The 18,406-nt window shown below is 37.8% G+C and overlaps 1 protein-coding gene across 2 annotated transcripts in view; it reads right to left on the reverse strand.

Annotated features, from left to right (window-relative positions):
- The window catches only part of Stt3A (catalytic subunit 3A of the oligosaccharyltransferase complex), a 219,209-nt gene that overhangs the window by 120,250 nt on the left and 80,553 nt on the right, over positions 1-18,406 (reverse strand). For both annotated transcript variants that reach the window (XM_090386700.1, XM_090386701.1), the window contains one exon: positions 6,577-6,687. In XM_090386700.1, the coding sequence (XP_090242826.1) occupies positions 6,577-6,687 (111 nt within the window). The remainder of the gene's footprint in view (positions 1-6,576; positions 6,688-18,406) is intronic.

Consider the following 18,406-nt stretch of genomic DNA (forward strand, 5'->3'; position numbering starts at 1 on the left):
ATTTACCTAGATTCTAATTATGGAGCAGGTTATTACCCAATGTAGTTTGTATGGGAACGAAAATAAAGACATACTTGTTCCTTCATTTGACTCTTAAAAATTATACAGAAAGTATCTTTGCGATTTTACCAAAAAATATTTATGTAAATCCGAAGTTACGTAACTTGGGGACTTACTGTATAAGTATTGTTGGTTTGGATTTCCTGTTTAATAAATACCTGAATTCAGCCGTGCACAAACTATGTTCCCATGGAACACTAGCATTCCACATGCTGGACAGAGGTGTTTTCCTGCTGAAATCTAACAATATTTATATCAGAAATTTCTCAATTTTAACCCTTCCACCCATAAACTTTTCTTAAACCTTTGCACCTGCTATCATTTGTCTGCTAATGAGCAACAGTACACAACAAAATGAACGAACAGAGCAAACAAACGTTACATTAGGGATGAGAATTAATAATGTACAACATTATTGATTCTCATACAACAACATAATCTTAAGGGAGGCGGCAAGTGAGTGCATTGAACCATTGAGGCTGATTATGTGAGCATCACTGCACTTGGGAGTGATTCTGTTGGATTGGAAAAGTGCCAATGTATCTCCAATACATAAGGGTGGTTCTAAGAGTGAAGTGGGAAATTACCGGCCAGTTAGTCTAACTTCAGTAGTCCCTAAATATTGTATCCTGCACCCTACAATGTTACATTTGTATAATTATATACTTTTTCATAATTATTTAATTTTTGCTAACCTGTTTTTGGCAGCTTTAAATCCAGATATTGACTTTTCTTCAATAGAACTAAGTGTTCTAGTAGACATTTTTTTTTTCCAAGAAAGGCTAGTCTTATCCACATTAAATATTTCTTGCTGCAAATAACCACCACTTCTTATAACCTCATCCAATTTGTACTTGAATTTTTCAGCAGCCCCACCATCTGCCCTTGCTGCTTCACCATGCTGGACAGAGAGGTGAAGTAGTAAGGAAAATCATGGAGACTGATCAAAGTTGGAATTCTGAAGGATACTCAGCATGGTTTTGTAAAGGAAAATTCATGTTTAATTAATCTGGTTAGCTATTTTGACAGGGTCACTCATGAACTGGACTTTAGGAATAATTTCGACATTGTTTATTTGGATTTCAGAAAAGCATTTGACTCAGTCCCACGTGAGCGGTTACTTTATAAGCTGGAACAGGTTGGAATCACAGGGAAAATCTTTAGATGGATAGCTGGATGGCTTCAGGGTAGGAGGCAGAGGATTGTGACAAATGGTTATTCCTCAGATTGGGTTGATGTAAGAAGTCGGGTTCCCCAAGAATCAGTATTAAGACCATTGTTGTTTTTTATTTTTCATAAATGACATTAATGAAGGATAGAGGGCATGATGTCTAAATTTGCAGATGATGTAAAGATTGGTAGAGTAGTTAATGATCACTGCAGAGAAGAGCTTCTTCAGAATGATCTAGATAAACTTCAGGGATGGTCAGAAAAATGGCAGCTATGCTTTAATCCAGCAAAGTGTAAGGTATTGCACCTGGGGAACAGTAACCCCAAAATAACTTATACACTTGGCGGAGTTGAACTAAAGCCAGTAGTGGAGGAAAAGGACTTAATGTTATGATACTATCAAACAATCTCTAGTAAAGATAAGGATGTCATAATCCCATTATAAGGCACTATTAGACTACACTTGGAATACTGTGTTCAGGTATGGAGACCGCACCTAAAGAATGACATTGTTCTTCTTGAAAGGGTCCAGAGATGGGTGACTCGCCTGATGAGATCGGCAAAAGGGTATCCATATGAGGAAAGACTTCAAATATGTGGGCTGCAAAGCTTGGAAAATAGGCACCTTAGAGGAGACCTGACTGAGGTGTTTAAGGCTCTGGAGAGGCATAAGCAAAATGAATGAGGATGAAATTTCCACGGTTATGATTCTAGAATTAGAGGCCATAATTTCAAGTTATGGGGAGAGATGTTTAGACTGAATTGCAGGAAGTTTTATTTTAGCCAGCGAGTTATAAATTAATGGAATAAATTACCTACACAGGTGGTAGAGGCTTTGGGGAAATTCAAAGGTCAGTTGGATAATTACCTACGGGAGGGAAATGCTTTGGTTTTCCATTTCCTTTTCTCTTATTTATTAATTATTATTATTATATTTAATTTTTTTCTTCTTATTATAATTATTGTATTCTTATTATTTTATTTTGTTTATTTATTTATTTTATTATTATTGTTATTTATTTTTATTATTTTGTTTTATTTATTTTTTTGGCTGGTGCAGCATAAGCCATAGGCTTCCTTGCACCATGTGGCCATTGCTAATACTACTAATACATGCTGTTTCATGATGCTGACATGTGGTACTGGAACAAGGACAGGACACAAAGGGCACTTGCCTAGGCCCAAAAATGTCATGGGCATAACAAGTGACAAATTACAGCTAGAAGCATTCTATAATTGAGGAGGAGAGTACAGTATTTTGCTCCAGGCACAAAACTAACTAGTTTTAGCTGTACAGAAATGCTATAATTTGCATAGATATTTTAAAATTCATATAATGCAAAAATTAAATAATTATGAAAAGTATATAATTATATAAATGTAACATTGTAGGGTGCATCATACAATATTTAGGGACTCCCTGGATGATATCTGACCTTCTGCCAGTATCAACAGACCCAGTCCATGCCAACAAAACATTCTCCATACCATGATACCACCTCTAGATATTTGGGGTGTCTTAACAAGGCAAGCAGGATCCATCGTTTCATGAGGTTCTTGCCTCTCTCTCTCTCTCTCTCTCTCTCATTACCATCAGTGAAAAGCCAAGTGCATCATGATTTGTCTGGCCATATGACTTTCTTCCACTGTTCTGCTGTCCAATCAGGATATTCTCAACACCACTGCAAGTGGATTTTTCCACTTTTCTCTAAAAAAAAAAAAAAAAAAAAAAAAAAAAAGTGACTTATGAATAAGCAAGCGACTGCCAACCCAATTTCTTCAATTCCCTATGCTTTTTTTTTTTTTTTTTTTTTTTTTTGAAGTGAAAACCCCAACTACAAAAGGTATCACAATCTACAGTATTTAGTACCATGAATGGGTTTCACCACCTGAAACCTCTGATAAGCAAAATGGTGGTATTGCACTGGTTGATGAGTTATTTGCCACCAAGTATTAGTACTATATTATAATATTGTATTATTAGTGTTATTTTATATTAGTTATGGTACTAGTTAGTTTATACAATCGTGAAAATAAGAGCAATCAATTAAACTCACTTATACAAGCAGCAATGATCCAACTCTGGGATGCAAAGTGCTGCTAAATGAGGGGAGGGAGGGTGTTGTGCCAGGGCTAACAACCCAGAATATAAACACACACACACACACACACACACACACACACACACACACACACACACACACACACACACACACACACACACACACGTCACAGAACCATAAAATTAATTTCGTGACAATGAGCAAAGCATGAACAACACTGGCGACTAGAAAATTAGGATAAATAAATCAAAATAAATGTTTAAGAATGGGCACACAATGCTCAAGTCAGATTGTCTATATATTAAATTCCCAAAGGTCTCAACGACAAAGTCGAGTCTACAGATGTTGCAGAAATAGTTTGGTTTGGTTTTTATGCTGCATGCATGGGCGACTACGGCCATGATGCACCAAGTCCATGCAGAAATAGTGTGGATGGATCAGTTGAGAAGGGATTCACTTTGGGTATTCATTCACATCTGGGAATTCATTTGCAATATTGAATGTTTGTGAAGAGCTGTTGGAGACTGATGGAAATTTATTGACAATTGCTATTGTGTTAGCTGGAGACATTCTCTCGATACATCAGATGGCATTATATTTGAAGCGGTGCTGGTTATTCCCTTTAAGCAGTACATTTATATTGTAAGAAATGTGGATTTGCAGTGAGAGGTTGTTCCATTTCATGAATGACTCACAGATCCATTTGGTGGCTGATGTTTGGCCAGCATTTGAATGTTTATAGAAGCGATGATACACTAAGTGTGGCATGGAGAGAGGCTTTACAGATAGTTTGTTTGTTTGTTTGTTTGTTTGGGAATTTAGGCGAATCGGCATCTACGGCCATAGTGTGCCACTTTACAGATGGTAAAGGGCTGTCTTGTCACTTTGATCAGTGTACCCAAACTTATCAGACATTAAGAGAGAGTTGCAGAGCAGATAATGGAGGCAAAGATGAGAGGCATTATCTACATAAAAAAAAAAAAAAAAGGCTGATTCATCTTTTATGACCCACTGGGCAAGGTTAATTTTAACTGGTAGCTTCAAAGTGCTTTGAAAAATTTAGCACATCATCCTGACTGACCCTAAGATCTCATCTGGAGAAGATTTTTTGGATGGCCTTTTGCCTTCAACATGGACAATGTTCTGAATATGTTTTCTTGGTGAACAATATTTGAGGCGATATTTGGTTTAGTTACGGAGGAGAACTAAGCAATTAGAGATATGTTTTAAGGTTTATGATAATTATGATGGCCTCCAAAGTCGCATTTTCTGCATTTGCTGGAGTGTTGGTGGAGATAAAGAGCTTCAAACTGTTTATATATGAAGTCAGGTTATCATGGGAGTTAAGAAAAGGTTCCAGATGCAGAAAACAATATTTTTTCAAGGAGGCAACCTTGCAGTAATCTACAGAAAGTATCAAATTTAAATTTGATACCTGATTGTAGTTGATAAAAAGAGCATTCTCTCCTGGAGTATGTCCATAAGGAGTTTTATAAGTAAAAAATTATGTAAAAATTTCTTGAATGTAAAAAAATTATTTATTAAAAATAAATTAAATAAAATTTACTTTATAAATAATAAATTAAAAAATAAATTATTTCTAGAGAATTACATCCAAAGCATAGAAAGCATGTCATCATGAATGAAAATGTTATCAATTCCTACAGTCAGTGTCACATGGATGGTGTTGTGAAAGAATTACTACAGCAGTGACAATGGGAAATCCTTGGGCACATCCCTATCTCTGGACATTGGTTCTTGTTATTTTGACTTGCAAAAAAAAAAAAAAAAAAACGTTTAATTTCTCATTGGCTCCTGCTCTGAAGCAAAGTGTTATACTCCACTCTGAGTATAACACTTTCAGACAGCACAAGATATGTTGTGAGCAGTAGATCGCACCCTTACCCTCTGTGACAATATAGTGGTTTTGTCACTTGTGACTTAATTGGAGAGGTCTGGACTGGAATCATTCAGCTGAAGTTAGCCAATCTCAAGCGGTGGGAGTGGGTTTCCCCCTCCCCTGCGAGTTACTTCAGGTTTTTTAACTGCACTGAATGCAAATTGCCCCATAAACATACTATGGTACAGACACAATACAGTGATGCAATATGGCTAAAGCTGTTGATACACTGCAAGCACTAACACATTCTTTGAGAAGGAATAAAAAGGAGAAAAAAAAAAAAGAAAGAAAAAATCCCAGCAAGTTTGGAATTCAGTTGAACTGGAGGCTGGAGATTACTTTGAGGAAATGTAACCAGCAAACAGCACTTGTAAACAAAGCACTTTTCTCTCTCATAGCCATGTTTCTTGAGCAATATTTGTAAATGTTGATAATGCTGGCAAAATTTAGTCAAAACTTCTCCACTACAGTGTGAAAAGCACCCAAAAAGTTTCTCTAATTGTGAAAGAAAATATTTTCCATCTGGCTGGTGACAGAATCGAATAAGTTCTTTTTCACACAGTGTGATACAGCAGCATATATTGCACCATTGGTAACAATACCATGCACATATAGCAAATTACAAGTAAATTTGTTATATGTTTGCTTGTTTCCTGTTTCACAAAATGTCTCCAAATGTCTGATTGAACGATTTTGCAATCTGTTAAAGAACTGAGAGACTAAATGATTTGTGCGAGGTTTATTACAAACATTGAAGAGCATCTGAGAGGTTTCTGGCAAGCATTAAAAATTATATTTTTAATGCTTGCCAGGAACCTCTTGCCATTAAAAATTATATTTTTAATGCTTGCCAGGAACCTCTTGCCATTAAAAATTATATTTTTAATGCCTGCCAGGAACCTCTTGCCATTAAAAATTATATTTTTAATGCCTGCCAGGACATTTCCAAAGTTCTTTTGGCCCTACTTAGTCTAGCTGGTTGTTCTGTCTATAGCTGAGTTTTAAAAATCTAATGACATTTTGCAAAAGAATTATTTATTTTTATTTTTTAAAATGATTTTTTTCCTATCACTGATATCAAAACAATACCAATTCGTACTTTCTCTTCCTAAACAGGAACCTCCCTACCTCCAATGTTATTTTTTTAATCACATTTTCATGAACAGGTAGCTAAAAAAAATGAATTCGACTCTGATTTACTGGAATATTAAAAAAAATAAAAAAAAAAAGCATTCAGGTTAAGGATAAGGCTACTTTATTTCATTAGAATGGAATACTTACAAAAAAATGAATGTATAAAAAGAATATAAATAATCAAAATTTAAGTTATATTTATAGTAGTCTGATAAAAAAAAAAATAATAAAAAAATAGAAAACACTTGCCGTGCTGTATGCCACATAAATTCGATGAGAAAAACGTCCAGTGACCATAAGAGCCAAAACATGCAAGGGAATTAGGTTGATTAAGAAAACATAGCCACCCCAGGAAGAAACCTACAAAAAAAAAAAAAAAAAAAAAAAAACCAAAAACGAATGAAATCATATATATATATTTAATATGCAACTGTTTTACACACACATATACACAAATTGTATATTGTTTCTCAAAAGCTAAGGAACAAATACAAAAAATGTAAATACCTTTTTAAGTAAAAATAAAAGTAGAATCAAATACTCGTCAATTTAAATCAAAAATTTTAAATATTCAAATATTCATTCTTTTTACCATGACAACTGCTTGCACCTGGCATGGCATCAACTCCATGAGGGAATGGAAGATGTCCTCAGGTTATCCTGGACTAGCTGCACATGATGTCTCAGAGTAAGGCACTGGCATGGACTGGTGAATGCTGTGTTCCACTGCATCCCACATATGTTTGAAGGGATTGATGTTGGGGGTATTTTGGCAGTTAGGGGAGCACACGAAATGTTTGGACATGATCCTTGAACCATTGCTGAACAATGTGCGACTTGTGACATGGGGCCTTGCCCTGAAAGCGTCCAGTGCCATCTGGATACGTGGTTACCATTTAAGGTGAAACTTGGTCTGAGGTAGGATTTGGCAGTGAGTGTGCCCAATGGGGATGAAGAGACCCAGTGATATCAATGAAAACATCTCTCAAATCATGATACCACCGCTGCCAGCATGTTTTCATAAAACCGTACAGTCTGGTCGCATTGCTAACAATCGAATATGAAATATGCCCCCATCCACTGGCATGATGCAACTGTAACCTTGATTCATCAGACCCGCAGATTCTTTTCCAGTCATCCAATGTCTAGGTACAGTGCTCCCATATTCACCGCAGGCAGAGGTGTTAATGACGGTCCGTCAACACGGGCACACAAAGAGGGGTTACCTTACTCCACAGACCTACCCGCAACGCATCCCACTGGATGGTGTTGTTATTCTTTGGTTTTTAGGAGCATTAGCAACTAAGGCCATATTGCTCCGCGAATATGTGGTGGTCATTCCTGACCTTTCCGCATCCTTCGTATTTGGTGGTGACGGGCTCGAACCCCGGTCTAATCAAGAAGCGTGTGCTACGCACTGTTGCTCCTTCCCACCTGGCTATGGAGGCACCTAGCCAGGTGAGAAGGAGCAACAGTGCGTAGCACACGCTTCTTGATTAGACCGGGGTTCGAGCCCGTCACCACCAAATACGAAGGATGCGGAAAGGTCAGGAATGACCACCACATATTCGCGGAGCAATATGGCCTTAGTTGCTAATGCTCCTAAAAACCAAATAACAAACAAAAAAAACCCACCTGGCTACGGAGGCGCCTACTGGATGGTGTGTTTGAAAATGTTTCTCTGTGTGCCCTAGTCTACTGTTAACTGAGGTATCATACGTGCTGTCCGGAACAGCTGTCTGTTGTTTCAGACAGCACGCACCAACTGCCGACCAGTGGTGGTCTCAGCATCCTGAGACATGGGTGATTTTGTGTTCCTCTTTAAGAGCATTCCTGCCACACCTTCACTACAGCAGCCCTCAAACAGCCAACAATGCCTGTGGTTGCCTGCTGTGCCTTCCAGTGCTGCAAATCATTTCCTATTCAAACACTACCAAGTACTTCCTTTTCACCATTGCATGGGATTCGTACTGATGAACTGACAGATACTATCCATGCCGTCAGTAACATGCTGTGCCAGTCAGTGATGTCACACCTAGGCGACATGGGATGCAATCACTCACGGAGACACAGGTGGTCATAACATTTTAGTTCATGAGTATGTGTGTGCACGCGTGTGTGTGTAAAAAAACTATAAAATATGTGAATGTATAATTTTACATTAATGAATCTCGACTATGTGAATCTGTGTTATGATAGCTGTTTTTGAACGTTGAGTGAAATCATAATCTGATAATTTTAATGGTTATTTTATTTTATTTTTTTTTTTTTTTTTTTTACATACCGTAATTCCCCATGTATAAGACGCTCCTATGAATAAGATGCACCTTAATTTTGGGGCCCGAAATTTGAAAAAAAAAAAAAAAAAAAGTATTACAAAGTTATTGAACTCAAGTTTTATTCATCATAAAATTCATATAACTCATCACTGTCAAAACTCCCATCCATTAGCTTGTCCTCATCTGTGTCTGATGACGAATCACTATCTTCATATATTGCCTTGTCCTCAGTTCCATCTATGGCATTTGAAATGCCACACTTCTTAAATGACTTGACAACAATCTTAATCTTGATATTATCCCAAGATCTTTTCACCCAGGTACAAACTTCTCCTATAGTTGGTTTCTTCACTCTTCCTGCTGATGTCAAATTGTCCCCAGGAGACTTCATCCACTGGTTCCATTCGTCTCTCATGGCAGCTTTGAAGGGTTTGTTAATGCTGACATCAAGTGGTTGGAGCTGGAATGTCAAGGTATGATGGCAAGTTTTGTTTTTTGCTCTGCAGCAATCTTCTTTGTATTTTTTGTTATGTGTGCCCTGAACTGATAAAGCACCAATAGGGCAGGTTTGCGTAAGAGCCCACCTGGTCTCCTGCTCCAAACTTTCTCAAACCAGATCTTCATCCCATCCTGATCCATCCAACCCTTGTCATGAACATGGACAATCACTCCTCGAAGAATGTTTTCTTTTGGCATTGTTTTGTGTTTGAAAATCAGCATAAGAGGCAGCTTGGTTCCGTCGGCACAAGTTAGAACAACTGTATAATGGCTCTTTTCATGTCCACTTGTCTTCACAGTTACAGTTTTTACCCCCTTCTTATTAACAGTTTTGTTACTTGGGACATCAAATTGAAGGGGGACTTTGTCCATATTTGCAATCTGTCCAAACTCAAACTGATGTGTCTTCCGACATTGAATGACTAAACGATGAAATTCAAGGACCTTCTGCTCATAACTTTCAGGCATCTTTTGGGCAAGTCTGGTGCGTGTACGCATGCTTAGTCCATTCAGTTTCATGAACCTGAAGCACCAATTGTGTCCTCCTTTGAAATCAGTAACTTCTTTTTCATCAGCAATTCTTGCCTCATGCTGAACCATCTTTGTGGACACAGGATTTCCAATTGCCCTTTGCTCCTCAATCTGTATCTTCAATTCCCTCTCTAAATTAGGCCATTTTGCTGACTTGCCTCTAATGGGCTTCTTCTGCCATGGCGTTTTCAGTAGGGTTTCTTCTTCCCGTAGCCAGTCTCGGATTGTTTTCTCAGTTGGAGGAGGACCAAACTTACATTCAGCAGCACAATTGCCATTCACTTTTGAAAACTGGATCACTTTTAACTTGAATTCAGCACTGTACAAAAATCTTTTCTGAGCCATTTCTGGGCAGAACGTGGCAAAACGTAACCTAATATACTGGTAACAAGTGTGAAACAATGAGTGCAAAGACAACAAGCGCGAAATGCAAGTTAAAAAAAATCTACAACCACTGTATAAGACGCACCCAGTTTTTAGACCCCAAATTTTTTGAAAAAAGATGCGTCTTATACATGGGGAAATATGGTAATTATGTAAATATTCAATATCTGTAATTGTGAGGGGGTTAAAAAAAAAAAAAAAAAAAAAAAAATATATATATATAAATAAATCTGTTTCGCCCAGAAGCAAGTGATAAAAAAGATGTAATTTTTTGTTTTTTTTTTTTTTGTTTGTTTGATACCTTGACACCTATAGCAACCACACAAATTTTGGTTTTGATCTGACAATTCTTTTTTTTTTTCTTTTTTTTTTGCTGTGCTAAATAAAGTGAAGTGTCACAATTGATAATGTGGAGCAAGTTAGTCATTCAGTTCCACTTTCTCCAAGGAAAAGACACCCAAAACAATCCACAAAGAAATGATCTGTTTATGGAAGACTGCCACATGTAAATCATTTATACAACCATGTAAATAATTCAAATGTGGAAGACTCAGTGTATGATGAAGAAATCCCACGACACCCAGCAATTGCTGTAACAGAAGAGTATTGAAAAAATTGAGGCATTAATCCTGGAAGATTGCCATATTAGCATCAAAGAACTAACTACAGAGTTCCATATTAGTGTAGAGCCTGTGAAGAAACACCTGCACCTGCTAGATGGGGATGGGTTCTCAGACTTTTGACCCCTTACCAGAAGAAAGTAGAGACAACGTGCACGTGAAATGTTAATGTGCCAGGAAAAGCAAGAAATTTTTTCACTAGTCATCATGGATTAGATCTTGGATCCTTCACTATGACTGTGAAACTAAACAAATGTCAAAACAATGGAAGCATGCAGAATCACCCCCTCCAAAAGACAAAGGTGCAACCAAGTGCTGGCAGGCAAGGTGATGTTTTTGGGACCAGCATGGTGTAATACTAAGAAATTACCTTCAAAAGGGCTGTACAGTGATGGTACAATATTATCAATATTATTCCAACCTCCTCATGAAGCCATGTGCTGCTATAAAAGAAAAAAAAAAAAAAAAAAAAAAAGCCTGCAAGATCTGTCAAAAGTGTGTGCCTGCTCCATGATAATGCCCCTGCATATTCCTTGCATGCTGCAGTGAGATGTGCCCACAAAATGTAGTTTTGAAATATTGTTGCATCCTGCTTATTCCTCTGACCTTGCACCCTCAGACTTCTTCCTCTTTCCCTTTCTGAAGTCCTTTCTTCATGGAAAATATTCTGATGCTGATGAAGTGATATCTGTTGCCAAGTCATGGTTCGAAAGACAGTCAGAGGACTTCTACAGAACTGATATGTGGAAGAGTATTGAGAGATGGCAAAAATGTGTCATTTTGTCTGGTGACTACACTGAGTGATCACTGAATTATGACCACCCCTTTGAAAACTGAATGCTACCTGTTAACCACGTGAGGTAAGAGAGTGCAGAGTTAGTCAACCTATTTAGCATAGATAAGGTGTCAGTGGTTCAGTAAGTAGTAAAATTCTGAGCGTGATGGGTAAAAGGAAGGATTTATGGGACTTTGATAAATGACAGATTGTGGGTGCTCGACGAGCTGGTGCCTCAATTTCCCAAATGGCCGAGCTGGTGGGGTGTTCGAGAGCTGCCGTAGTTAAAGTGTACCAGGACCAGCATCAAAATGATCAAACAACGACCCGGCGGCAAAACTGCAAAGGTCAGCGAAAGCCTGTATGACAGGCCCTTCAACAGTGCTATACCAGCAGATGATGCCTATGGCGTCCTCTCCTAACCAAGGTTCATCAGCATAAAAGACTATTGTTGCAAAGGGCATGCAAATTGGACATTAGAAGACTGAAAAAAGGTGTGCTGGTCAGATGAGTCACGTTATTTACTCCACACCGTGGATGGTCGTGTACAGATTTGGCATCAACAACACGAGGCTCTTGATCTATCATGCACGGAATCAAAAGTGCAGGATGGTGGAGGCAGTTGTATGATGTGGGGTATGTTTCACCTGCAAGAACTTGGATCCCTGGTGCATGTGGAACAACGTATCAGTGGTCTCTGCTATCGTCAACTGCTTGCTGACTGTGTACACCCCGCTATGTTACACTTTTTCCTGAATAGCGATGGTGTCTTCCAAGATGACAATGTGCCAAGTCATTGAGCACTTGTTGTGCAGGAATCATTTGAGGAACACAGTTTTGACTTCCAGCATATCAATTGGCCTCTAACCCCAATATCAATCCCATAGAGCACTTGTGAGACAGGCACCTCCGTAGCCAGGTGGGAAGGAGCAGTAGTGCGTAGCACATTCTTCTTGATTAGACCGGGGTTCGAGCCTGTCACCACCAAATATGGAGGATGCGGAAAGGTCAGGGAATGACCACCGCACATTCCCAGAGCAATATGGCCTTAGTTGCTAATGCTCCTAAAAAAACCAAATAACAAATAACAAAATAACTTGTGAGACACTATGGAAAGGCATATCAGGCATCTAGATACACCAATCACATCCATACCTGCATTGCTGACCGCATTACACATAGCTTAGTTGACCATGCCTCCTGAACATTTCTGATATCGTGTTGAATCGATGCCACGTCAGATAGTTGCTATTGGTTGGTTGATATGTTGTTTAGTGGCACAAGGGCTGCTAAGGCCATATTGTGCTTGATTCTATTCGGTAGTGCAATTACCAGTTAAAATCTGTAAAATAATCCGTCTGCTTTAAGAAATAAAAGAACTCAGCTAGATTTGCATTGTCTCCGATCAGATGGGGTAATGTCAAAGGTTCTTGCAGATGTGAAAGTAATTTGAAAATTTTGTTTCGATAATTATTATAATGATTGCAATTTATTAGAATATGCCTCACCGTTAAGTGTAGTCTGACAAAATGTACAAATAGGCAGATCTTCCCCCTTGAGTAGATAAATATAGGTTAGATACGTATGCTCAATACACGTCCTAGCCAGGATCACCTCCTCGTCTATTTGATCGCATGCTTTATGACCACAACTTAGGTTAAATTGAAACAGTTTATTGCTGCACTGAGCCTGCCAGATTTGCAACCATTGCTCTTCACACATGTTTTTTATGACTGATTTGTAGTCTGTATATGGCACTTGGTAGTTAGGAGATCTTGCAGTGATTGGATGTTTAGCAGTTTGATCTGCATATTCATTTCCTTTGATGCCTATATGACCTGGTATCCAACAGAAAGTGACTGGCTTACAGCTTGCAACGCAATAATCTGTGATCTAATTTGCTTCAAGACGGGGTGGATTTGGTTTGGATGGATTTTTCAATGATTTTATTGCACTCAGAGAATCAGAGTAGATCGTAATTTGCTTCCTGGACAGATTAATCACGTGATCCAGAGCTATTTTAATTGCCCACAGTGCAGCAGAATAGACACTGCGTTCCTTTGGAAGGAACAGAAGTAGAAAAGATAGAAGAAACTGCCACTGCGCCCACTGTCGTACTTGTTTTTGAGCCATCGGTATATATTTGAAAACACCGAGAATTTTCTGCTACATGTGCAGCATGGAGTTTCCTGATGGTAAGGTCCGCTGCTTGCTTTTTCCCCCATTGTTGGAATGAGAAATCAGAGACCAGTTTATAATCAGACCACGGAGGTCGTGAGTGCTCATTTCCTGAAAGACATTACCCATGTCTAGATTCCAACATTGTGTTAACTGTAGCAACCTTATCCCAATAGGCTTGTATTCGTTAGGTTTGTTTTAATAAAATGTGGTCCATTGAGCTCAAATAAGTATGGCGAAATAAGAATGAAAGGGAAGACTGTATTTTTGCTGCATAGTTGAGGATCAACATTTTCCTCCGAAGATGGAGTGGAGATTCGTGTGCATCTATATATAGACTCTGTACAGGGGATGTTCTGAATGCTCCTAAAACAGTTCTTAGGCCACTGTGATGGATAGTGTCTAGTCAAGTTAGTGTACTTTTCCTGGCAGAGTCATAGACTGGCGCTCCGTAATCCAAGCGAGATCGGATTAATACCCGATATAGCCGAAGCAGAGCGTATCAGTCAGCACCCCACGTCAATGAAGATAGTATTCTGAGGATATTTAATTTTTTCAAGCAAATGGTTCTCAGATATGTGATGTGTTGTAAGAAGTTTAATTTACTGTCCAAGATTAGGCCAAGAAATCTGATACTATTGGAAAGAGGTAGGGTGAAATTTTTAAGATGTAGTTCAGGCTCAGAGTGGATCTTACGTTTTTTACAGAAATTAATACAGTGAGATTTTTGTGCTGATAAGCGGTAGCCATTGCGAGACATCCACAGTTCAATTTTGTTAATTGAGATCTGAAGCCTTCTCTCAATAGAATTCATAGTATTTCCTTGGCAGATAGTTGCTGTATTGAGGACAAAAGGAGGACCTACAAAGTATTAGGTAGGTGGTCATAATTCAGTGATCACCCAATGTATGTTGAAAAAGTGAAATAATGGTGTTTGTTTCAACCCTCTATCACAACTACTTCTGGGTGAATAGAAATCTCTTTTGAACACCCCTTCCCCCATATAAAATTGCATCGGTTAAATAAACATAAAACACTACCATGCTCTGTCTGACCTCAAACAGTCACACACACACAACCTGTTTTGGAAAAGCGAGATTTTGCATTTATCATTTGCACTATCAATTTCAAGACGGCCATCATTATGAAAATGTCACACTTGGATGATAAATTAGTTCACTGCAGCAGTGTCATCCTACTGGTTCACATTGGCTCTGCAGAAAATCTGGAAAAATGCTACTGATATTAAGTATATTGCTACTGCAAATTATATATAGTAAAGACTTCTTATAGTACCAATTATATTTATCATTAATTAAATTCTAGCAAGAGCTCATGTTTTTTTATAGTAGTACTCACCTCTTAATTTGTATGGTTCAAAGACAGAATTTAAAATAAAAGTTAAGTTAAAAATTCCTCAAGGAAAAAGGAGTGCACTTCTTTTTACTTAGGTTGTCATACATGGCAACCTAATCCAACCCATGCTTTAGCTATGCATCCTGGGAGTTAAGCTTATTGATAAAACACACACCTTCCTTAAAATAACCAACCGATGACCTTTTATGACAGTGTTCCATTAAGACTCTTGGTTACTCAGTTTGCATCACAGGTTCAATCATGTATGACAACCTAAGTTGCACTCCTTTTTCCTTGGGGCATTTTTAACTTAACTTTCATTTTAAATTCTATGTCTTTGAACTATACAGATAAAGAGGCAAGTACCACAAAACACATAAGCTCTTGCTAAAATTTAATTAATGTATATTGCTACTCTACTTTTTATTTAAAAAAAGAATAACTAAAGCAAACTGGTAGTGAAAGGCCTGGAATGATAGCAATGTGCTCAGGAGAGTAGAATTTCAAAAAGAAAAGTCTGAAAGGTCTGAGTAAGTTGTCTTTGAAGAGCAACATAGACAGTAAATGAATGAAAGAATGTGGTAAACAGATTTTCAATGATCAAAAGTGTATTTTTTCCATTTAGGGCACGAGTCACTGAGAGTTAGATTCATCATCAGCATTTTCAATCCACTGCAGGATGAAGGCCTCTCCAGCAACTTTCCAGTTCCTTCTGTTTTGAGCACTGGCCATCCATTTACTACTCAAAGGCTCATGAATTTCATCTATCCATCTCCGCCTTTGTCTTCCAGGTTTTCTTCTAGCTCCTCTTGGGTACCATTCTGTTATTTTCTTAGTCAATCTGTCATCATGTCTTCGAGCTATGTGTCCTGCCCAAGACCATTTTAGTTCTTTAGTTTTGATAAGGATGTCCTTTACTTGAGTTTGCTGCCTAATCCATGTGTTTCTCTTCTTATCTAACAGTCTGATTCCCAATATAATTCATTCCATTCTTCGCTGTGTAGTTCTTAGCTTCTCTTCCATTCTTTTGGTGAGTGCCCAAGTTTCACTTCCATAAGTCCATGGTGGGGAGTATACACTGATTCATTATTTTACGTTTCAGACAAACTGGGATATTACTCTTCAGTATGTGACTATATTTCCTGAATACTATCCATCCAAAATTTATTCTTCTCTTGACTTCCAGCCATTTATCATTATTACAGCTAATAACTTGTCCCAGATAAGTATATGACTCCACCTTTTCAATTACTGCTCCTTCAATCATTATTTCCCTTTCTGTGGCATACTTGTTCATCATTACTTTTGTTTTAGCCATATTCATCTTTAGTCCAAAATCCTTACTAACTGTGCATAACTGATTAAGATTTTCCTCTAATTCTTTGGAATCGTGGCTTATGACCACAATGTCATCTGCAAATCGTAAATGGTTTAGGTACTCTCCATTCACATTGACTCCTTTCTGAGACCAGTCTAATCTTCTGAAAGCTTCCTCAAGGGCAGCAGTAAACAGCTTCGGAGATATTGTGTCTCCTTGTCGAACTCCTTTCTCGATTTTAAATTTCCTACTGTCTTTGTCTAGTCTAATAAAGGATGTAGCACTCTCATATATTTTCTTCAAAATCATAATATATGGAGTATCTATGCCTTGTCTTTCCAGTGCCCGAAACATTGCCTTATGCTGTATAGAGTCAAATGCCTTTTCATAATCCACAAATGCCAGGCATAATGGTGTTTTATATTCACTTGCTTTCTCCATTAGCTGTGATATTACGTGAAGGTGATCCATAGTTGAGAATCCTGTCCTAAAGCCAGCTTGCTCTTTCGGTTGATTCTCATCAAGTATTCTTTCTAATCTGTTAGTAATGACCCTTGTGAACAACTTGTAGATATGGGATAACAAGCTAATTGGTCTATAATTTCCAATTTCTGATTTATCTCCTTTCTTATGCAGCAAAACTATGATTGCATTATTCCACTGCATAGGCATCACACCTTTTCTAATGCACTTTGTGAAGAGCCTTGCCAGTTTTTGTGTTATGTCTCTTCCTCCCAATTTTAACAACTCTACAGTAACTTCATCTTCCCCCGGGGCTTTCCGATTCTTCATTTTCTTCAATGCATGTTCTACCTCATCAGGAAGAATATCAGGTATGTCGTATGTGTTGCTACTTTGCAATCCATCTTCCCCACTGCTGGTATCATTCCCTCGCTCCTTGTATAATTCTCTATAGTAGTCTTCTGCTATTTGAATTATGCCTTCTCTGCTGTTTATAAGTACACAATCGCTATTCTTCAGTTTCAGTATCATTTGTCTTTCTGTATTACTGCTCATGGCTGCTGATTTAAATCCTTTGTTTTCCCTTAATGCTTGTTCTACTTTTCTTGTGTTAAATCTTCTTATGTCCTCTCTGAGTCTCTTTCTAATGGCTTTGCATAACTCAGTATACTCAATTTTCTCCCTGTCAGTGTTTTTCTTGCTCTTCATTTGTCGTCTTTGGTTCATCATGACAAGTGTTCCTTGACTAATTTTTTCTTCTTTGGATTTCTGTTTCCCTATAGGTTTCTTGGGCTTTATCACTTTCAGAAAGTTGTAATATTCCTCGTCGATATCTTGGTCCTGAGCAGTCTGCAGAAGCTCAAACTTGTTCTTAAGTTCCAGTACATACTGCTTTTTCTCCTCCTCTGTTATCTCAAAGACCTTTGTATTATTTACTCGAGTCAGTTTTTTCCTTTCCTTTCCTACATCTATATCAAGTGTACATCTTCTGTGATCACTTCCAACATTTACCTTATTCAGGACGGTAACATCATTCACAATATATCTTCTGTTAGTGAGGATGAAGTCGATTTCATTAGTTGTTAATCCATTTGGACTCTTCCATGTCCACTTTCTGTTCACCCTTTTCTTGAAAAAAGTGTTCATTACTGACATTCCTTGAGATTCTGCAAATTCCACAAGTCTTTCACCTCTTTTATTTCTTTCACCAATTCCAAAATTTCCTATAGTTCCTCTTTCTGCGCTGTTTTGCCATTTTCCAACCTTAGCATTGAAGTCCCCCATAATAATAGTGTAGTGGGTTTTCTGCTCATCTAGAAGACTCTCAATTTCAGTGTACATTTCTTCAACCTCTTCATCATCATGGCTCGAGGTTGGTGCATAAATCATTATAATCTTTAGCTTGTACCCCTTAGAAATCTTGAGTATTAGTCTTGAGAGTTAGATTAGGTTATATTAATTATATGATGAAGTATACCCTCATCAATTCAAAACTCTGACTGAAAAAGCACAAATTGTGAATTAAGTGGGTTTAATTTATCGTATCTTCCTTGCAGATAATATCTGCAGGGAAGACAACCAGGTATGTTGCTCTTAGCATTTTACAAAATGAATTACAAACCAATATTAGGCTTGAACATCAAATGAAGTAAATAATGTATGTTATCGTAAATTGGCA

Source organism: Mastigoproctus giganteus, chromosome 12, assembly GCF_048544385.1.
Source record: "Mastigoproctus giganteus isolate SK-2022 chromosome 12, ASM4854438v1, whole genome shotgun sequence".
Lineage (NCBI taxonomy): Eukaryota > Metazoa > Arthropoda > Arachnida > Uropygi > Thelyphonidae > Mastigoproctus > Mastigoproctus giganteus.